This window comes from Dunckerocampus dactyliophorus, chromosome 4 (genome assembly GCF_027744805.1).
Source record: "Dunckerocampus dactyliophorus isolate RoL2022-P2 chromosome 4, RoL_Ddac_1.1, whole genome shotgun sequence".
In the NCBI taxonomy this organism is placed as follows: Eukaryota; Metazoa; Chordata; class Actinopteri; order Syngnathiformes; family Syngnathidae; genus Dunckerocampus; species Dunckerocampus dactyliophorus.
The window spans coordinates 22,189,243-22,212,315 of record NC_072822.1 but is presented as its reverse complement, the minus strand read 5'-3'; the positions used below and the strand labels follow the sequence as shown (position 1 = coordinate 22,212,315).

Below are 23,073 nucleotides of genomic sequence, written 5' to 3'. Positions count from 1 at the left end.
CGGTGGCACCGAACATTTCGGACAATAATATCTGTGTTTTAAGATGTCTCTTTGTATCTCTGTGTGGCCTAATAAGTGGGCAACAAAGAATATGTGGTCCACAAAGGGCGAGTTGTCGGAAAAAAAATTACTGAATAACTGTTTGCATTGATGTTTATTGATTGAATTATTGTTGAGTGTCTTTAAAATAAGTACAGTATAGGTATAACTGTTTAATCAATTTGTCTAATCACTTAGTGAATGATTACAATTAGTTTAAAGAAATGCTTTATTCAATAATTAGCGAACTAGGTGAACATCTGTTTAAGTGTGTTAAAGATTAAATAGCCAGAATGTAGACAAAACTACTTTGACATAGGCTGAGGAAAGAATGTTTTGTTTATGTCAACAACTACAATAAGTCCTATCGGGACTGCAAAGGAGCCAGTACAGGTGAAATGGAACGGGGTCCAGGTACCTGTAAACTGTGGAAACTATCCTGCTTGACTTATTTTTCAATTATTATGTCTGACTTATTCGTCAACACATTTGGAAAAAATCAAATTTGTTGTGAGAGTCATTCTTCCTTCTCATAACTGGAGATTAAAAAACACGCAAGGGGGAGGTGAAATTGGCTTAATTAAGTTTCCAAAGTGGTCCTTTGACCTTTAGGAGGTTGTGGAGAATTTAATCTCCAACAACACGATAAAATGTATTTACATTTTTTTTTGCTGACATTTCACAGTAAAACATTACAGAAATCACAGTGTTAAAAACAATGTTCAAAATATAAAGCTTCCTCATGCATTTTAATCCATACATCAATTTTCTACCGCATTAAGTTGTTGGTCTTGCTTAAAATGCACACATTTAGTTGTACTCAATGTTAAAAAATATTATATGCTTCTCACTGAAATATATATATTTTTTTAAATATGTCGCTTTTTTGGCTGTATAAAAAGCCCAAAAGGTTCCTGACCCTCGAAGTAGAGTATTATGGTTACGCAAAATGGACTACGTTACCCACAATCCTCAGCTGCAAACACGAAACACTTGCAGCACGTGTGCTGTCATGGCGGCCAAAGTAGTGAAGATGGCCAGTGTTGTCAGTGACTCCAGTGACGACGAAGACCTTAAAAGATTTCAGGAGGCAGTGTGGGACATAAAGAAAAGTGGTACGTTTTTCTGTTATTCTTCAATCCCGATGTGAATCTAAACGTTAAATAAACAAATGCATTACGTTGAGGCAACACCAACGTTGAAATGGTGGTCACTCTACTGTATTTGGCTGCCCCACTTTTACGCTTACGAGCTGTAAAATATCTTATTTGTTCTGTCTCTATTTATTTTTAGGTAATGGAAATGTGAAACAATCCAAGCGGTAAGTTCATTATGGAATCTGCACAGGCAGCATTTAGTAGTAGTAGTAGTAGTAGTAGTAGTACTACTGATGTAATCAAATTTTAACCTGTATTTTTGGATGTTTGTTTAATTGCTACCTCCTCTAATGACACCATATGGCAGGGCTTCTCAAATAGTGGGGCGTGAGAGGCAGGGGGACTTTCATTGTGCAAATAGTAGAACACTGTGGCAATAAGCTGAAAAGTTGGTCAACTAGTGGATACTGCCTCTGAACATCACTAGGGAGACTGAGCGAGATGTTCGTTTGCTCCCAGCGAGAGCGGACATTGTAAGCCCTAGGTTTCCAAAGTGGGATACGTTAATTGTCATGGGGGAATAAAAATGAAAAACAATTATCGCCTAACGCTCATAATTACGAGTGCACCTGGACGCCTCACAGCGCAAGGAGAACGGCGCAGAAAGGACACTCAGCGTGAACTTGTTCATTGCTCTGTGTGCATCATATGAACAAATAAGTGATTTAAGATTTCATTTATATTGGTGATCCAATCCCCGCACTGCGCAGAGGTGAAAACCTGTCACTGTGAGTGGGGATTCCCCCACAAATGAGACTTTATCATTTGTTGTATGCATTTTTTTCACTCTGGATACTGCTTTATTGTGGTTGTTAAACTTTCCTCTTTAATTTGGTATTAAATTAATATGCACAAAACCATAGCCATCATGAGTGCACATAAGTGATAATTAAATTCAACCCATTCATACAACGGAACGAATGCCAACATCAGACTAGAATAAAAGACATGTAGGATGATTACTTAACTTTTAATCAGTGCTCATGTCAAACCTTATCGAAACGTGACATTTTTGCCCCGGGATTACGCTAAGATTAATTAACCAATTAATTATGTTCAGTAGTTCAAGATAATTAAGATAAAAGTTCTGGTAAAACTTAAAATGACCAAAACACAGCAAATTACTGTAAGTATTACATGTTATTATGAATGTACCTGTTACTACATGGTCACAGCATGTATATAAAACTATAAAACTTTGGAGATTTTTGGAGGTGTTTTAATAGATGACTTTATAAACAGACTAGGTGAATCCCATTACCTACATTGTTAGCTGCCTTGTGCTAACAATCCAGAAAAGAGAACGATATGTGTTTTCATGTCTCTCATAAGGATTGTGGATGATGGGCAAATTTTTTTAAATGCAGTTTTCCTTTAAGTACTTTTTGCACAATTTGCTGTTCTCTAACAAGGAGCGGAACAGCAAAATTCACCCAAAAGCTGAATATCCCCAAGTTTTTGTGAGTGAGGTATGTGATGACTATTGTACTGCTGTGAAACAGAGTTGTCGTTGCTGACCATGAACACGATGGTAACGAGCTCCAGGTCACCGAGGGATTTCAAACTCATGTCGCCAAAAAGCTGGGACAATTTCTTGACAGGTAACCAATCTAATACAGTAGATCCCTTCTATTCGCAGAGGTTTACCATCCAAGAGCCCCAGTGAATGGCCAAAAATGACGGATAATGGACACATACATAAAAATGCTCCCAAAAATGCCTATTTTGGATACTCTGAGCCCTATAATATGCTTCTCACAGCTATTAAACACATTTTAAATTCTGTTTTACACAAACAATTACAGGCCATACAGTAATATTGTGCTTAAAAAATGTGCAATTACACAACATAAAGTCTTGTCAATGCATCTTCCTGCTGGAAAATGCAGTGAATTGTGAGACATTGCCCCCTGTTGCATTTTTTCTCCTGCAGATAGCGCCATCAACCACTTTCTATTAAGTTAGCATAAAAAAAAACAACTTTACATTTATTATTTGAAGCAGAGAAAAGAAATCCGTAAATATGCATCGGAGCGAATGCTGACCCGCAAATAGGCCGGGATCTACTGTATACTTCTTGTTGTAACCTGTGTATTCTAAAGTTTAATTCACAATACATATTTGACTCAGTCACTTTTCAGATATCCAGACAGAGATATTAATTTGTAAGACTACAGAATCCGATGATAATGAAGAAGGTACTGTAAATGTACTCTTTCAGTGTTTGCTGGTTTTCTATATGCATTCTATGTTGTGGTCAAATGTGTTGCTCCCCTTGTAGGGTTTCGTCTATTCTCTACCTCAATCCCAGGACAGCCAGCAGATGATCCACCTCCTCCGGTACAACGTCGGCCTATTCCCAGCTCAAGGTTTGTTTTCCTACATCAGGACACACACACGGAGACACAACATTTTGTGGTCCATGAAGAAGGTCCACAAGGCCCTTTTGAATGAACAAAATAACAGAAATAAACAAAAATGTAGAATCTCTTCAGGAGAAGTTGAACAACTATAATGTTGTCGGAATGAAATCCAAATCCACATTTTGAGGGAAAACCATCCATCCATCCATTTTTTTTTTTTTTTTTATTACCGCTTGTCCTCCCCAGGGTCCCAGGTATGCTTGAGCCTATCCCAGCTGTCTTCAGGCTAGAGACGGGTACACTCTGGACTGGTCGCCAGCCAATCGCAGAGCACATATAAACAACCATATTTTGAGGGAAAATTAGTCCAGCTAAAAAATTTTTCAGCAGGCATAAAAGCATTAACTGTGCGTTTTGCTTTTTCTTTGCCGTTTTGTCGCTTTCTCCCACACATGGATTACAAAACATGGGCTAGCATCAAGAAGGATTCATATGATACTATTTTTTTAAATCTATTGAGTCTTATATGTCTCACAATAGTGAAAGTGTGTTGTCAAAAATCTATCCTTGATGCTGGGTTTTTGCCAGCTTAAAGGCGTTTTAGTAAGCACGCCATCTTGTGTCTTTAGCTTTTATGCTAATTGCACAATTTGTGCATTTTCTTTTTACACGTACGTGTGCAGTTGTCGAACGTAATAGATGCCAATAATCAGATAAAACAATGTAGCATTAAGGAGTAGGGAGGACACAAATGTGGGCAATACAAGCATAGCTCTGTCAGCAAGAGTGCTAACAATAGTCGCTTTTTAGCAGTCTTTCATGTTAAGCCTACTTTCTGAAGAGAAACGAAATAAAACTCCCAAGTCTGGACCTGACTGATGGATAGTTTGCAGAGCTCCAGGATTTATTTTAAGATGTGTAGGTAAACTTTTATTAATTTTTTTACAAAGCTGTCCTCCTTGAATGGTGGCCGCAAACATGGAACGGACTCGCCTAGCTAGGGGCAGGTCATTGGGGGAATTATGTCCATGAGGAAAGAGGTTTTTTCCTTCATGACATTAAACCTGGAACTTCAAAGCCGACTGTTTGAGTGCCTCTTCTCTCAAAAGTGGAGTAAAGAAGTGAGGGAGGTGACAGACTGCTTGGTGGTCATAAACAGGCTGTAGAGACATACACTAAGGGTGTCCCGGTGTGATATTGATGAAACAATGTTGGAATATATCGGCCTGCATCTAAAACCTTCGATATTGGCCCTCCGATACAAGCAGTACATTCCAGACTGCCCTCTAGCACTTCTATCCAGCAGCAGCACTTCTGCTCATTGTGCATCATGCATATTCCAGTTGATCACATCAGTGTGCTAGTGTGTGCACGCGTGTTTAGAGTAGGAGAGTAGGAGTGATGTCAGCCGTGTGGCTGTCTTTTTTGTTAAAGTCTGAAAAAGACGTTGCAGCTGAGTGCAACTTACTTACCATCCACAAGTTACTCGTAGTGGCACAGAGTCAGGGAACTTTGACAGGACCAATCTCATTGTGGGTTTGAAGAAGGATATTTTCAACTTCCTTCCTGATACATGCATTGCTGTTTGACACATTGGCTGTAAGAGAAAAGAGCCAGCCCCTGTCGGTGGTGAGTAATGTTGGATTTAAACGCGTCATTGAGCACGTCGAGCCTTGCTACATTATGTGATTATTATTGAGAAAACTACATACACCGCATGCATCAAGAAGTAAATGGGTCAGTTTTTCCTCATACCTACTGATGCTCTTATTCTCCGAGTAATATCACTTGATCAAGCCTTTTGTAACGTACCAAACTACTAAAGTAAAAAAAAAAAAAAAGTATCATTTATGCTGATTTCTGATTGGATCGATACCGTTATCTGACGATATTCAAGGCTGCAATATCAGAATTGGAATGGAAGTGAAAATGTTGTATCGGGACAGCCCAACATACAGTATATTACTTATAACATTACGTCTCAACTTTGAGAGTTGAGAGCAGACAAGAATTAAACTAGACAGGAAGTGAGGTCTCTGGCCAAACTCACAAGTAAATGTGCAAGCAGTGGCTTATTTGGGTTTTGATTTTCAACTACGCCGGGATCCATCGTAGAGGTAAAAAACTTAAGTGCATGTACCCTGACTGTACACTCAAGTTGTGGAGAGGCAGTGCGTTGCACTGTCCTGCTGCACGCCGCAAAGAGCAGCCTATGAAGTAATTGATGATGCAAAAGAACAAACGAAGACAGGCAGTAGTTAATGTACTCATTGTCGCTCTCAGACTCGGGAGTTGTTCACCTTCCCAGCACCAGTAGTGGTGTGTTGCGGTGACTAGGTTGCGTTCACAGGAGAAATAGAGGTTGTTTTTCCTGGGCAGACAAGGTAACAGGTAAGACAAGTTTGAGTTTGTGAAAAGCAGAGACAAGGGAAGAAAAAGGTAAAGAGTAGTTGAGGCTACTAGGGAGGACATGATGCTCAGGGAAGTGAGGAAGGGTGTCTTCTGAGAGAATAAGTCGTCTTGAGAAAGGTAGTGGAGGCAGACATGGTTGGACAGAATAGTGCTCTAGCAGAGTGATGACATGTGGAACACCAGACTGGATAAGATGTATGCGTCTTAATGCAACAATATGCATTTTGTTTGGTCCAGTGACAGCGACAGCGAGATGGAAATGAGGCTGAAGGAGGCAGCAGTGTCATTCAACCATCTTTTGCCCTCCTCATCAGCAGCTGGAACTCCCCACTTAGAAAAGATCAAGAAGTCTGATGGTGAAGAGGACAGCCTTCCTAAGAAGAAGAAAAAGAAAAAGAAGAAGAGACGGGTAGATGATGCAGGCAGCACTCAGGTGGACTGTGATGGCTCTTCTGGTGCTCAAAGCAACACGGCGTTTGCAGCCTCACAGCATGAACACCACCAAGTCAAACGGAAAAAGAAAAAGCAACAGAATGGCAATACAGAAGTTTTGAACTGAGACTTTAAGCATGTTTCTATCTCCATTTGTGAATGTAAATGTATTTTTTTTTCTACAAGCCTCAAACGAAGATGGTCATATATCTTTACTTATAGTAAATAGTCATACGTTGACAGTAAATTTATGTAAAAAAAAAATTATATGCCCTTTTAATACTATTTCTCATACAGTTCACAAAAACAATATTTAAAAAAATGAAAAAAAAATGCATGTAATGTTGAGTTTACAGGTTCTAAGTGAACAAGGTTATAAAAAAGTATTTAAATATACATTTTGGTGTAATTTTTCATTCATTTTCTGTTTGTGTACAAAGCAAATCATCTCTAACAGTGATCCTTCTTCATGTAATAACCATGTTACACATTTTGAAGCCTAAAAACCTTTTGCAATCATCAGAACTTGCTGATGCTTCAAGTCAGCGGCCACCAAACAAAACTGGAGCACGCCTACTGTGCAGTCGAGACCATTTGTGTAGGAATGTAGGAGCTAATGTCTGTTGGTGAAGGTGACAGGAGGTGAGACTGGTGGCTCTCTGCTTGGGAGGCAGGATACAACTCTGGGCTCTGGCTTGATGCTGTTGAAAAGCAAGACATGCATCATTTACATGCGTACAGGACATGCATCATACCGACCGCTGTCAGGCTCTACAACACCTGCACCACCTGAAGCATGTTGTAGTCACTATGTATTCTTTAGTTGCTTATCTTGCTTGCTGCTGTAACAAGTGAATTTCCCTGCTGTGGGATTAATCAAGTACAATACAATACAATACAATACAATACAATTTATCTGGGCCATTGCACTAGAGGTGTAACAATTCAATTTAATAACGAATCGATTTGTATCACGATTCGTGGTTGCCGATAAGATTCAAGAATGATATTGGTTCATTTAGCATGATCCGATCCGAAACGATTCAGTAACTTTAAATCGATTCAGTGAGTGTTTAGCCAAATATTCAATCACTGTGACTGAAATAAATACCTGGATACTGGACAGTGCAGGTGAAGTTTCCTAAATTCCCGTTGTTTTTTGTGAGGTAATCTGCTATAAATGATTAATAATGCTGACATATTTAAGAATAAATGATCAATGAGAAAAAATGCAATTCAGGTTGAAAAGAGGGTGGTATAGCTTGCCATGGTTAATTCCATCCGTTTTGTATCCCGCTTGTCCTCATTAGGGTAGAGGGGGTATGCTGGAGCCTATCCCAGCTGGCTTCGGGCGAGAGGCGGGGTACACCCTGGATTGGTTGCCAGTCAATCGCAGGAGAAAACCCACGCACACACGGGGAGAACATGCACACTCCACACAGAGATGCCCAAGCGGAGATTTGAACCCATGGCTTCCTGATCTCCTGTCTGTGTGGTCTGTGTGGTCCCTCGGCCACCGCCACCATGATTATTTACTTTAAATAGTGCAATCCAAACCTGCACTTTGCACCCAAAGGTGAGGGACATTATGAAAATTCATCAGCAAATGAATGAAACTTTCTCACCTGTACGGGACAATGGAAGCAGGTGCGTTTTTAGGGCTAATAATACTCCTGATCAGAGAAGCCATTTGAAAGAACAGTGCATCAACTAGCAAGAATACACTGACAGAAGTTTTTGAAATATGTAAAATCAAGTCTGTGATTAATTCTGTCAGATAAAACATGACTTGAACTTTAATTTGATACCCCATTCACTTCTCTACCCCAATTATTAAAGAAGTTAAAGTAAATTTCAAACGGGAAAATAGTGCCTTTGGTTCCCATTGCTTATGTAACCCGCCTGCTTCACACTGCCCGCTCCATGGCTTGAACACAGGACCTTCGTAAGGGGAGACGAGCACTGACCGCACGGGCAAAAGCCCGAACTGTCGACTGCGCGTTCAGCTCTTAAGGCAGAGGGAGTGAGGTTTTACCAATGTACACTTGCGCAGCCTCACAGGCTAACATCCATCCATTTTCCATGCAGCTTCTCCTCATTTGGGTCAGAAAACCCACGCACACACAGAAATAACCAATGGAGAATCAAACCCAGGTCTTCCCGATCTCCAGACTGTGACTGTGTGGCCAACATGCTAACCACTAGACCACCATCAGGCTAGCATCCGTTACACTTAAATCCAATGCTTCATTCCTAGTATCGATTCAATCGATTTATTACCTATTAAATGATGTTACATCAATATATATGTCGTCCTGAATGGAAACTTGAGAACCCAGATCAATATAGTTATAAAGAATATAAATCAATGCCTTGATGTAGTGAATGAATCGTTACACCCTTAACTTGCACTAATGTACGCTACATAGAACACAGTTACACTTAAGGAACTCTTCATGATCATACCCCAGAAATTTAGCAACAACACATCTAGTGTACAAGTTAAAGAAGTACAAAATCAGGAAATGTTGAGCAAAATCAAATTAATAGGTAAGGGATGTTTATCCAATGTCAAGTGACACATGGCATTATAAATGCATCATTGCTTTTCTGTCCATCATCTTGCAGTCTAATACTTGCATGTATTTTGGTTGAGAAAAAGCTAGTTAAACAATCCAAAAAAATACATTTTGCTCTTCATATGTGTTGAGCAATGGCTATGATATGCGGGTTAAAAAAAGCAAAACAAGAATAATACGTTAAGAAGATAGTAGTTGTACTCAACAGCAGGGGTTTCCAAAGTCCCGATTTAGCTCAGTGTACTCTCTCGCTATAGGAACTAAAAATCGTATTAATTTTTAGATAGATTAATTTTTCTCAAGCTGCTGTGCCTCTCCTGAAATCTTCTGATGCCTTAGGCCCAATTTGCACACAATGCATTTGATTTTACATTTTGACGGCTTACAAGAAATCATTCATTCATATTATACTGCTTATCCATGGCAGGGTCATTGAATGGGCTGGAGCCTATCCCAGATGACTTGGGGCAGACTACACCAGTCATCTTTATTAAGAATCTGAATCTGCTACAACAGAAACCAGACCAGAGGTTCCATATCATCGTGTAACCTGCATTAGCAGCTGCCTACCTGGTACGGGTGTGTGTGGCTGAAGGTGCAGAGAGCTTTCTTGCAGTGAAGGGTCTGTGTGCTCTTCAGGATCTGCTGATAGAATCTGTAAAAAAGAAAATGGTATTTCAGAAATTCCAGCACAATGGGATCATTATCTTGGACACTCACCTGTCTAACAGATGCGAGGCTGGTCAGTGTGCCGAGGCTGTTGCTGTCAGCGATGACCATGGCCTGAGACAGCAGACTAGATGAAGGGTACTGAGGCGAATCAGTCTTGTTATACACTGTCATGAAAAACAGGCACATTAAGCGTCACTCTCCACAAAACATGCTTGCCAGTACTTGATACTGCAACCTTACTGTGACTTGGTAGCATAAAAGGACTGGCACCCATGTGACTCTGGAACTGCTGTGGCATTGGCTGCTGGGCTGAGGCGTGAAGCTGCTGCTGGAAGGAGATTGGCTGGAGGGTTGTGAACCCACCTCCCATGTTGTTTATGACAGGTATGGTTTGAGGTTGTGTTGAGGCCAGACCTGATCATCCAACAGAGTGTTACTTGTAGCACTTAAAGTGAGGAAGCCATTTAAAAGCTCCAGTGGTTACCAATGAGAAGTGAGGATTCTCCTAGGCTCATGACGCTGGGCAAGGAAGCCATAATGAGGCCTTGTGATGATGCAGGGGAGGAGGACAGATTGTGCAGCGAGGTCAGAGTGCTTACAGGGGGCAGTGGGCCTCCACTGGACACCTAAGACCAGATGACAACTTGGTCATGATGGCATTCATTTAGCAGCTTGTCAGCAAAGTGGACGGGCATACTATAACATACACCCTTACTGTACCAGTTTGGCAGGGTGGCTCTCAAGGAGTGTGTGGCTCGGCTCCAGTTGGACAGGACTGGATACAAGGCGGCCCACAATTTCCCCTCCATTACCTCTGGTTGAGCTCAGGGTGTCACATGGGATTTGATGGCTGTATTTGACATCTGGGGAAAAAAAAGAAGTTGATACGTAAAGGGTCCTTTGTCACTCTTTGTCATACTGGTAAACGTCTACATGAAGGAAACGAACATACAGTGGATCCCCACACATTCACGATTCAGCAGTCATTTAATCTAATCATTAAAACAGTCTTTTTTTAAACTAATTTTAAAGGTAAAGCTATCTTATGGTAGATATATATAGATTATTACTGAGCTCTGGACTTGAAGGAAGGTTGCCGTTTGACGAAGAAGCAGGTTGGCCAGTGAAAGGGGTGTCAAGAGCCAGCTTGTGCCGGAAGGCTTCCTCTTTTCTGCGGTTGGCAAACCAGTTGTACACTCTGACTTCAGTGACCAGGTTGGAGCCCAGACCAGCAAGTTGGGAAGGGGACACCCCTCTCTGCAGACACTCTGCCCTGGGAAAGGCAGAAGCATAGTGGTTGCCTTTTTAGATGCACAGTCCAGACTTGAACTTTGAAGAACCTGAGTAGTTTGTAGCTAAAGTGACTCACACTGGAACCAAAATATTAGAAACAGTAAACGTATTGTGTTAATTTCTTTCAAACTGAATCTTAAAGCAGTTGTTTTGATACACCAAGGGTATCTTGAAGTGAATCATATTAGATTGTGCTATTTTTCCCAACAAAGTGCCTACACTTGTGTGTACAATCACATGTGTGAAGACAACCGTGCGATCCCTGCCACTTTTGTACTTCCCGTGTGTCCCACCTGTTACACTCCTCCACCAAGCCTTCCCTCTCCTCCTTGCTGGGGTTTTTTTGTCGTTCGTAGGCATGGAAAAGAATCTGGAGGGATGCTGGTCCCCATTTGAACCTGTTCCTCCGACCCTTCCTGCTATCTTCACTTGGGTCCTCTACAGACGTGAAGCCGTGTTTGGCATTGGTGAATTCTAGCAGTTAACAGGAAGATGCTCTTACATTTCCATCCTCACACGACACCAGAGGTTTTGAAAGCAGATGGCTCTTGCAGCTCTATACTCACGCTGGCTGATTTCACACTGCTTCTTGACGTACCAGCTGTACAGTGCAGCTCTCTTCTGGTTCTTCATAGGCGTGCCTTTGTTGAGATGCTGAGAGAGGTGCGACTGGTTGAGTCCTGTGGACTCTACCACTTCTCTCTGAGGCAGATTGTGTTGCTGCATGTAGCTTTTCACCATTTTTGCAACGTGCCAGGGGTCCTCTCTATTTGAAGCAGATACATACAAAAAAAGTAATCTTTCCATGTTTTCTCACCCTGCAGACACTTCATTAGGTACGTGTCTTCACTCCTCCAAGTGATCACACCTAGCTTGGTTATAAGCCAAGGTCATCATGCAGGTTTTAGAGCGTCCCTCATATGAAATAACGACATCTACATATTTAATAATACTAATGATCAGTAATATAAGTACATATGTTTATAGTAGGGCTGCACAGTGGTCTAGTGGTTTGCATGTTGGCCACACAGTCATAGTCAGGAGATTGGGAAGATCTGGGTTCGAATCTCCATTGGGCATTTCTGCGTGGAGTTTGCATGTTCTCCCCGGGCGTGCGTGGATATCTCCGGGTACTCCGGTTTCCTCCCACATTCCAAAAACATGCATGTTAGGTTAATTGGCGACTCTAAATTGTCCATAGGTATGAATGTGAGTGTGAACGGTTGTTTGTCTATATGTGCCCTGCGATTGGCTGGCGACCAGTCCAGGGTGTACCCTGCCAGTCGCCTGAAGCCCAACTTACCACCGCGACCCTAATGAGGAGAAGCGGTATAGTAAATGGATGGATGGATGGATGTTTATAGTAGTTAGTGGCAACAACATTAGGAGTACTTGTAAAATTGTGATTTTGCAAACAGCCTATTTCCTGGTTCCTCTAGGATGATAAACAGATGAGCAATTATGATTTGATGCTTTAGTGAGTTCCATCCATCCGTTTTCTACGCTGCTTGTCCTTGCTAGGGTCGCAGGTGTATGCTGGAGCCCATCTCAAATGACTTTGGGCGAGAGGCGGGGTTCACCCTGGACTGGTCGATGGCCAATCGCAGGGCACATATGGACAAACAACAATTGACACTCACATTCATACCTATGGACAATTTAGAGTCGCCAATTAACCTTTGGAATGTGGGAGGAAACCATGCATAATCCTGCTAATTTATCTGCCCTACCATATCCTGTTTTATCTTGTAAAAGGACTGTTGTGAAAAACTGCTTAAAGCAACAAAGGTACAGGCGGCCTAAGACTTTTGGATAATATTGTAGCTAAATAATTCTAATTTGACTCTGACTGTCAATTTGTTGCAGTATATTACATAATTGTAAATAGGTAGATGTTAGTACACTAGATCCTGCTTTTTGCAGTGTTACATTCTGGAGCCACCAGTGAATGGCGGTAAACGAAAAAATTAGCGAGTAATTGATACAGCCATGAAAATGTCCCCTCCAAACCCTTATTCTAGCTTAACGTTGATGTTCTCCTTCAATTTCAGAACAACATTTGCAACATCAGTTACAGAACCCTCCCCTTCGCTCTTCAACTGCCATTGTTCACTCTCGACACATTCCAGGTTTAAGCCCAAAATATGCCTCACACACTTACTAAACACATTTCAAGTATACAATGTATAGGTGCTCACCACTAATGAAGATGACTGATAAATAGCTGGAATCGGCCGTCAGGCTAGAGCTATGCGAGAGAAGGTGTTTCTCCACGTCTACTGCTTGCCTGTTGTAATTACGATAATATATTAACTTGCGTTGACTTGACTGCAAGTTTTAAGGCCGGATGAAGCTGGTGCAAAAAAACTACCTTTTGCGTCTCACTGCACACCACTACGGTGCATTCACGGACCTCCGAAGAAACGTTTGACAAAAAAAAACATGCAGTAAGTGCATAAAGACATCAACATGTAAAAATTGTGAGCTTTCACAGTGGTACATGTGTGCTGTACATTTGACCTTTATTGTGGTGTATTTTATAAATGATTACTGACTTACGATGAATGAGATGCGTTTTCTGCTGAAATTGTGTTTTTACTAAAAATCCGCGAATTTCAGAAATCAGAAAATGAATGCTGAATCGCGAATCTGTGGGTATCCGCTGTGTTATATCTGTAAGGGCAGCAATGTGATACAGCTCCTGTATTGGATCTCATTAGATTGGTTTGACATCATGTTGAGGCTTGAAAATGTGACTGACGCTTCCCTTGTCTTTAAGCAAAAAAGCCAAAATAGCTTATTTTTAGATGTCTCTCATCAACATTGTATGAAATATACACAGACAATGGCCGTTTTATTTTCTCGACTTAAAGACCAAACGGAGTAAAAACCTCACAACAGATGCCAGACGTGATCACTTTGGAGAGCAGCGCGGAGAGGACTATTGACATAGAGCGATAAGAGGAAGCGCACAGGAGCAAAGTCCAGTGGAGAAAGAACGTACATGACATTTACTGCGGAAAGCCCTATGTTTCTAAAAGTAAGTTAGCATTAGATGAAAAACTGGACAAGCTCCAGTGGTTCCTTGTGGGATTCAGAAGTCAAACAATATATATTACATTAAAATTGTGTTGTGTGCATTTCAATATATGAATTTAGTATTTTAAACAGATACAGTGTTGGAAATCAGTTATTCAAATATAATGTAGCAATAGCTCACTAACGCAAACATTAACTAACGCAGCTCCATTAATCTTCACCTACGCATGCATGTAGCTTATTTATTAAGAATTGAACACAGAATAATGATGGGGGTGGGTAATTAGTAACTAGCAAAGGAGGAACCCTCTTTAAATTGGACTCAGACGACAGAGTTAGACAGACAGAGAGCAGAAGAAGGAGGGAGGTATTGGGAAGAGAGGGGTACTGTGCTTGGGAAGATTGCGGAGATGTTCTCAGATAACTTTCACGTCTCGGGCTCTAAGGGCTCTTCATGCAGTAGGTGAAAGAGAGGAGGAGGGTTATAAACACAGCATCCATTTTTTTCAAATATTTTTCAAACTCTTCATGGATTCTACTTACTGCAGAAGTCGTTCCACTTCAGCCCTTAGTTTGGACGCCTCCTCTGGGGGAAGCTTGTCCAAATCTCGGAATATCGGCGGTGGGTAATCCATTTCTCCCTCCTCGGAGCTCTCCCCGTCCCCCCTCTCTCCTTTTTCAATGCCATTGCCCCTGTCACGTTCCAGCTCCCCCACGGCGTGGACCAAGACCTCCCGGGAGAGGCCCGATTCTAGCAGGGCCCAGACCAGCTGCTCCTGAAGGGCAGTCAGACGGCTTGGCTTCGCCTTCTCCTCACCCTCCATTACTCTGACGCCTTACCTGCTGCCGCTTTGCAAACAAACTCTCATGTGCCGTTTACACTCAGAGCTGAGACAGATGGGCCATTTTTGTAGAAAAAAGATATACTTTCATTTTTTCTTATGTTGACTTTCCTCACGAGGAGTCCTGAGCTGCCTGGTTTTGGCTCTCCACCTGCTGTTTAGCTTTCAAAGGTCACTTATTTTTTCAACCTTCTTCCTCTTCTCCCCCTCCTCCCCCCGCCTTGAACTTTGTCCCCTCTCCCTCGGTCCCCAACGGTGACCAAAGTGCAGTTTAACAAACAATTAGTTCAAAACAAAAAAGCTAAGACGGGGCAGTCTGTAGAAAAGTTGAAAAACTTTAGCAGCTGATCTCCCCTCTCATTGGACAAGGTGAGGAATGCCGTCATGTACTAATTGAGTTATCCTCTTTTGTTAAACATCAACATTGAAAATGGAATGAGGTCATGTGGCAATTTTAAAACTATGTTGTACCATACTACATTAACGCAGCATACTTGACCTGTCCTGTTCTACACTAGGGGGAGCTATTGACCCATCCACAAAGCTATACTGCACTGGTATTTACATCTTTACATTGTGCACTGCAGTGGATGTAGATGTCGCTATTAATAACATTTTTTCCCGTAACTTGACTGCTTTCAACTAGATTCTAAAACAGATTTTTAACTTTTCATTGCTTGTTTTCTTGCCGTTCACTTTATAACTCATCAATATCATATAAGTACTTATACACAAGGTATACACATATTTACAAAGTATAAGGGAACCACTGTGTCTGCTTTCATTGACCTATCACCTATTATATATTTGTCTGTTGATGATACACGTTTATGGCACTTTTATCAATGCAGTAGTCAGCCGTTTTTCCTGGGGGGTCACGTTTCAGGAACACCAGCAAATGGCGAAAATCCACGAGTAATTGATACGGCCATAAAAATATATATTTCTGTGTGCATTTGCAATAAATGTGACGATTGTATTTATTAGATTTAGATTCAGCTCGACAACCCTCGCCTTCTCTCTCCAATTGCCATTATTCCCTTGCGACACGATCCAGGCTAAATATGCCTCTCACACTTATTAAACGCATATAAAGTATAAAATGTGTAGGTGCTCAACACTAATGAATGATAATGTAAGATGCTTGATGGCTGTTAAAACTGGTGCTTTCGTAGCCAAAAGAGGTTTGCATTTCAGCACAACTACAGTATGGTGCATTCAAGGACAACCGAACAAAGTGCGAAATCTCAGTGCTTGACAAAAAAGACACTATCAGACATAAAGATGTAAAAACTGCGGTCTTTTTAACAGTGGTACATGTATGCTGTACATTTGAGCTATATTATCACATAGTTATAAATTATTACCGACTTATGGTGAATTAAATGTGTTCACTGCAGAAAACAGCCTATTTTCCAAGAAAAACAATAGCAATTAAAAAAAGAATTTATTGACCAAATCAGTGAATTTGCGGAGTCGTGAATGCTGAATGCTGATCCGCTGTAATTGCTGTGACACAGAGAAGGGTTAAGGTTAAATAAACAATTTTTCAGACATGTTTATTGTGCAACTGTAATGCCACCTTGTTATGCATGTTCAAAATAAACTAAGCCATTTCCATACACCATTTATTATTATGAATATCATGTTGTGGCTACTGAAATGTCCACCTCTATCTTTAGCTGTTTAGTTATTTTGTGAAGTTACTGTTCATCCTCACATGTTCTACTTAACATAAAAAGGTGTAATAAGCAAAGTCACACCTCAAACTTGCAAGCGGGATTTCTCCTTTTGTGTTAAGGCTTTTCTTGGTTAAGCAAAATCTGATTGTGATTTGCAAATACAAGATTTTTCCATTGTTGACCCTTCATGGCAAACAAAACTATGGGAAAGAAAAAGGGCAAACAGAAAGGGAGAAAACCTTTGCGCATGAACAAATCTTACTTGTTCTTTCAGTGTGAAACACTCACTTTTCTGGCCTGACTCACCTTATACCATTCTCAGGTTCAGCCTATCAGCACCTTTTTGTGCGGCGCTCCTGTTACGCCACCCCACCCTTGGGAAGATGGCATTATACTGTATTTGGACTGGTAACAGAGCTCCCTCTATCTCTCTGAGACATGCTACTGACCTGTAATTAAGTCTCATTGTTGCTTTTCAGAGGAAACTCCTCACTAAAGCATACAGAGGGCAGTGTGGGTGTGTGCATTCCCAACAGTTCAGACGCTGCTGTGACTAACGCTCCAGCGCTCATGCTTGGGTTTATCAAAATGGGCCACATGTAGCACACGTTGCAGGGAGCTGCAAGCAGTACTGATTGGTAATGAGATACAATCCACACTGTCCATCTTTCTTTAGTGAGGCTTTCTTCTGTGTATTCACTGCTAGTTCTCCACCTCCTCCTAGCGTGCCCCCACCACTACCGCCACCATTCAACCCCATTGATCATGCATGCAGAAATTTAACACATCCCTCCATTCCTGTCCAAATAGCCCTTGTCCCACTTCCAGAGCTTCATCTGCTGTGAAGGGCAGGCACGTTAGCACCTTCATAAAATAAATGATCTGCTTGCACTTCCTAAACTATAAACTTTATGGCTGAGAAGTTGAACACACGCAGTATAGATCTCCATTCACTCTTCAATACAGTGGAACACGTTCATGTCAACAACCCGTCGACCAACTCATCAAGTGCCCTTCTACCGTGTTCTTTTTACAATAAAGTCCCCGCTTTAGTCGACGTCGACATACATGGTCGACCGCTTTTGTCAACATAAAATTTGACTGCCAAAGGGGTCATTTCTATGAAAAATAGGTCAGTTTATGTTGACGTGTGTTATGGTATTGTCAACTTCGTCATTATTGCTAAGCAGCGTGAAATGACAATAGCAACCTGACAACTATCTAGTTACACAGCATTCAAACGTGCACACAGTGACTTCCTGTTTAGTGCTAAAGTAAGCTTCAACATAAAAGCATGGCGGTATTAACCTGTTGGAGCCTGGATAACCAAATGCACCCATTTGTTCTTTTTTTAAGATTATTAGCCACCAGAAGAAAGATATTTGTATGTATGAAAGCCTTATTGTTATCGTAGTCAAGTCATACAATGACAATGACATACAACACTAGTCAGTAGTCAGTAATGTTACACTGATGAGACATGACATTCGATTACATTACCTTCACACTGCATGGACTCAGCCATGGCATCTCGACATAATAGAGTGAAAAAATGTTCTCAAATTTGGTGTGGAAGTGGTAAGGTTTTGGCTTTTTACTTTGTCCTTCTTCCCCATTCCGTTTAAAAACCTTTATTAAGTTTAGAATAAATAAATTGGAGGCTAACTAATTAGCTCGGTACCATGCTATTTTTAAAGCGGCGGTCGTCTCTTGTGTCCCTGCAGTGATCCTGTAGCTTGCACCTACTGTTTACTGTTGAGCAATGTGGTGTAAACAAAGAATAATAGGAGAGTAAAGGTGGCGATGGGGTGTTATTTCATGTTTACAGGGCTCTACTAATGGTACAAATTGTATGTAGAAAGTCTCTAATTGTAGTTTTCTATACTCTCACTACGAAAATATTCAATTTATTAATATTGAATCTTTTCGCGGAAATTCACTTATCGCGATTAACCGCGATATGCAAACTGTACTCCAGCACTTTTTGTGGAGATGCATGCACCTTACACCAAACACTATAGTCAAAGCCAGCATTGTCTTTGTGTGAATTACTGTACTTAGGCCACTGATTGGTCTTAACAGTGGTTACCAGGTCACATGTTGAAGCAGCGTTGAGAAGATTAGCTGGAGCTGGCTTTGGCATTAATTGCATACTTAAAACCCAACGGTGAATGAGCACAGCACACAAGCCTCCTGTTAGAGCACACTGCCTCAGCAGGTTGGCAGTATGGAGGAGTATTAAAACTTGAGGCTAACTAAAACCTTTAAAATACTGATTTGCCAGAAGGATTGGAGCTCTTTTAGTGAAGTTTCACGCACATCTATGAAGCCATTACTTTATAAAAGTGCCAACCACCCTAAAAAATCAACTATGATTGTTAAACACATATTGAGGCTTTTTTTTTTAAAACAAGAATTTAGTAAAGCTGTTCGAAATCAACAAGGATGTGAGTAGACGTTATTGCATTGTTCTTTCACAATGAAGGCTGGTCTCCTTGGAAACTTCCTTCCTCCCTTTTGTCCTCAGTCGTGGTGATGTTGTTTATTGATAGAAATTCTCATGTTGTTTGCTATTAACAATTCACGTATATAAAAAATAGTTTAAATTATTACTTCTATGTTGGCTATAACTTTGACTTTCTTTTACACGTTGTATTTTATGTGACACAACTGCATTGTGGTTTTCAAATATGACCCTGTCTCTTTTGAATGAATGAAAAGAGGGCAGACACCTGCCATATGTAATAAAATGCAGTTAAAAAGCTGTGTCAAACGTTTATACCCATCTTCTATGCCGCTTATCCTCACTGGGGTCGCAGGTAGGCTGAACCTATCCAAGCTGACTTCGGGCGAGAGGCGGGGTACACCCTGGACTGGTCGCTAGCCAATCGCAGGGCACATATAGACAAACAACCATTCACACTCACATTCATACCTATGGACAGTTTTGAGTTGCCAATTAACCTAACAAGCATGTTTTTGGAATGTGGGAGGAAACCGGAGTACCTGGAGAAAACCCACACACACACAGGGAGAACATGGAAACGCCACACAGAAATGCCTAACGGAGATTCGAACCGAGATCTTCCCGATATCCTGATCTCCACACTGTGAGGCCACAAGTGCTAACCATCAGGTCACTGGTATCTGTGTTAGCACATATTTATAAATTCTTATCGCCTTTGGGTGAATGTGAAATAAACTTTAACCAAAGTTTGCGAGGCTGTGAAAATGTACAGAGAGCCGCTGTGTATTCATTGTGTTAGCCATGGAAAAGGGGTAGGATAAAATAAGCTCTGCTTCTCTCTACCCTTTTTCTGAAGTGTGGCATCGTGCAAGTGTGAATGTGGTGTTCTTCAATGGAATTTTGCAGAATATGTTTGAACTAAACTATAGTAGAGTTTTGAGGGTTACTTTCAAAGACCCACCCGTGAATGGCGAAAATGTAAGAACCCATAAAAAGGCCTAAAATGCCTATTTTTGATACTCAAAACCGTTGGTTCTCAACTAGTTTGGCTGAAGGACCCACCATCACTCCTCAGTGACAAGTGGCGGCCCAAATTGTGGAAATATTTCAACTAAAACTTCTTAAACAGCTTATATTTGAAGGGCCTGTTTGCAGCAATTTTGCAGAGGGCGCTTACTTTCTAATATGTTGCAAGCATTCCTGCTCAGGAACAATTAGGAATGGGTACGGATATTTTTATAGGCACCAACCAAATTTCACTGGTACTACCGAGCACCGAATCAAGTAAAATCAAAAGGTACCATGTTTCGGTAGCAAAACGGCAGTCTTGTGGAGTGTCATGGTGCCGCTCCTAACAACATTAAATTCAAAAGACACAAAGACGAAGCCAGAGGGACGGGGAAATGTTTACATCATCAAGGAGACAAATTAAAGCTACAGAGGGTGAACTAAGACATATTTGAAGTAAATGGCTACTATAAAACCTACCGTGGTATGACGCCTGGATGCATCCCGGTGTGTAGAAACGACCAAACAGCCATATTTTACCATTACCTTTAAGAAAAGTACAATGAAAAAATATAAAAAAAACATGACAATATATTGCAATCTACAAATTTAATTTCTACTACGTTACACTCGTCTGCATTCTGCGTGTATGCTGGCATCCCCGCCTCCACGCATCGAGACAAAGAGACTACATGACTGAGAAAAGGGCCCGCTCCACTCATGCTGTTGTTCTATGGAACAAACACAGCAATGCACAGAGTGACCCCTCTGCCTGCCTGTTTGGAGACGAGGAAAACTCGCATGTGCATATATCGAGGTCCACAAAATTATCAAGTTAATTAATTGTGTGATTAAATAATTAATTTATTATTGTCCTAGGCCTAGTGCCCACGAGACATTTTTTCTCTGAACGAGAAAGCTTGTCACATTGTAATCTCGTGAGATCTTGTGACACCCCTAGTAAAAAGCTTTTAAAGTATGTGAGAAAGAACATTCACAGCTAACATTTTTATTGAGTAAAGTAAGCTTGTAATGTCCATATACAACAATTTAAATCCCATTGACATTTAATCCAACAATTACAAATAATTCACTACATAGCAGAGAGTTAGTGAACTTAATCTATGCCAATGGCGATTTTTTTCTATTTCTCTGATGAGCACAACCACATGAACCAAAGCAGATGTCATTTAAACACACGTGAAACCTTACCAACAACATGGAAGAGCTGTAGAAAGTTAGAGTAGCCGTTAGACCGACGGCTTCTGCAAGGAAAGCTTGTAGCTTCGTCGTCTTCTACACGCACAGCGAGTCAATGACCACAATCGCCCCCTAGCGTTCATAGTAGTGTGGTGAGGTTTGCCTCACTTTCATTTGGCGTTTGTAATGCAGTACAGTGTTCCGTTGCTGTATTGCGGTTCACCTGTCGCGGATTCGCTGTTTCGCAGATTTTTTTAAGTGCAATTTTGCAGATATATTTTTTTAACAGTGTATGAACACGCCTTGTGGTTTATTACAGCGATCTATCCGTGCTCTGTTGTATGTGTCTGTTATTGTATTTACTACTGCTACAAGTAGAGGGTGTTGTGTACTCGTGTGAGGAGGAGGATGATGGCAGGAGAAATATGTTTGAAAAAGGATACTAAAACGTTACAGCCGAACAGCGCCAGGACGAGGCACGATCAGAGGAGTGAATACACGTCACGTAATAATTTCTTGTGTCCAACCTAGTAGATTGGTCATTAAAATTCAAACGAAATTTTTACTTTGAGAGTCTTTAAACAAGAGAGAATTATGAGGAAATGTTAATGCCTGTCTGAGAAAAGTGTATAAAGTGTATTCCGAGGGGTTTTACAGCCTTAAAACATATATAATAATTGTAAACGCAGATTGTAGTAATTGTAGTTGCAGTTTTTGCTTATTGCGTGCTATTTTGGGAACCTATCCCCCGTGTTAAAAACAAGAGAACGCTGTACTTCAATTTGTAAAATATTATGTCTATTTATTTTTTCTCCATCCTCTTTTTCTCGTTTCTTTTAAACTTACTCCATTGACTCCCATTACACAATTTTTCCAGTTGGCAAGGGATTGGTAATGGTAATGGTTCATTTCATCCTGAACATGCACACGAGTCACACTGGAGCACATCACGTAGTACAATTCACAATTTTGCATGTCCTCTAAACCCAAAATATGCCTCTCACACTTATTATAAGCATGTTTTAAATTCAGTTTTATACATTGAGGAATAATTACAGGCATACAGTACACAGTATTGTTCTTACAAAACTTGAAGTTACACAACATCACGTCTTGTTAACGTATCTTCCTGCTGGAAAATGTTGAGTGAAAAGGCTGGGATTCATAGCTGCAAGCACTCTTTTTTCCTTTGTCGAAAGCGCCATCAAACCACTTTCTGTGTAAGTTATCATAAAAAAAATTAAAACAGAAAAAATACACAAATATGCGGGGGAGCGAATGCCGAACTGCAAATAGATCCACTGTCAACTATTACCCTTCATCGTAAAGTAAATCAAGTTCATTTTGCATCTTTAAGTCCTCTGTTGCTAAAAAGGTCTTCATACATCACAACAATCAAGATACAAGTCACTTATCATATAAGTGTAGCAGCTTAAACATGCTCTTATATTGAAGGTTTGCACCGGAAGTTGCGCTCTCACTGACAGACGCTTTATGCGCTGTCCCTTGGTGGTGGGATGGAGGGAAGACAGCAGTGTGGACGGAGTGACGGAGGAGGAGGTGGAGTCTGTCCCAGCTCGCATCTGGCCCGCTCCCCTCTGTGACACCCCAGGCCAAACCCACCCTGAGCCTCTCACTCACTGTCCGCCTGTTCACAGAGCAGCACACACACACACACACACACGCAGGGCCAGGACACGGAATGGATACGGAAGGGAGCCAGAGCAGCTTGTCCACTACGGACTCCCCTCACGACCCCTGGTAAGTCAGAAACTTTTTCCTCTCCCAGTTTGAGGAACAAGCCTGGCATTCTTTGCCTCCTCCACACTGGGAGCCTTCATGTCACTGATCATACACCTCCAGTTTCATCAACAACTTTGTTTGTTTG

The 23,073-nt window shown here is 41.1% G+C and overlaps 3 protein-coding genes across 5 annotated transcripts in view; 2 read left to right on the top strand and 1 right to left on the bottom strand.

The window, feature by feature from the left end:
* Positions 1 to 1,041: 1,041 nt before the first annotated feature.
* On the top strand, positions 1,042 to 9,871 carry c4h12orf43 (chromosome 4 C12orf43 homolog). Its single transcript, XM_054772307.1, has 6 exons — positions 1,042 to 1,154; positions 1,333 to 1,360; positions 2,699 to 2,797; positions 3,327 to 3,394; positions 3,478 to 3,565; positions 6,209 to 9,871. The coding sequence occupies exons 1-6, from the start codon at positions 1,052 to 1,054 to the stop codon at positions 6,528 to 6,530; spliced, it is 708 nt and encodes a 235-aa protein (XP_054628282.1). The 5' UTR covers positions 1,042 to 1,051; the 3' UTR covers positions 6,531 to 9,871.
* Positions 1,254 to 15,037, bottom strand: hnf1a (HNF1 homeobox a). Its single transcript, XM_054772302.1, has 10 exons — positions 14,530 to 15,037; positions 11,514 to 11,713; positions 11,241 to 11,421; positions 10,725 to 10,927; positions 10,375 to 10,517; positions 10,139 to 10,280; positions 9,895 to 10,068; positions 9,703 to 9,818; positions 9,553 to 9,637; positions 1,254 to 7,104 (listed from the first exon to the last, which is right to left on the bottom strand). Exons 1-10 carry the CDS (start codon positions 14,808 to 14,810, stop codon positions 6,977 to 6,979), a joined length of 1,653 nt encoding a protein of 550 aa, XP_054628277.1. The 5' UTR covers positions 14,811 to 15,037; the 3' UTR covers positions 1,254 to 6,976.
* Positions 14,327 to 23,073, top strand: part of LOC129179278 (RNA-binding protein Musashi homolog 1) — a 40,244-nt gene continuing 31,497 nt past the window's right edge. Inside the window, exon 1 of one of the 3 annotated variants that reach the window (XM_054772305.1) lies at positions 14,327 to 22,946. In XM_054772305.1, coding sequence (XP_054628280.1) covers positions 22,888 to 22,946 — 59 coding nt within the window. In that variant the 5' untranslated portion in view covers positions 14,327 to 22,887. The remainder of the gene's footprint in view (positions 22,947 to 23,073) is intronic. The other 2 variants (XM_054772304.1, XM_054772303.1) reach the window with 2 other exon arrangements.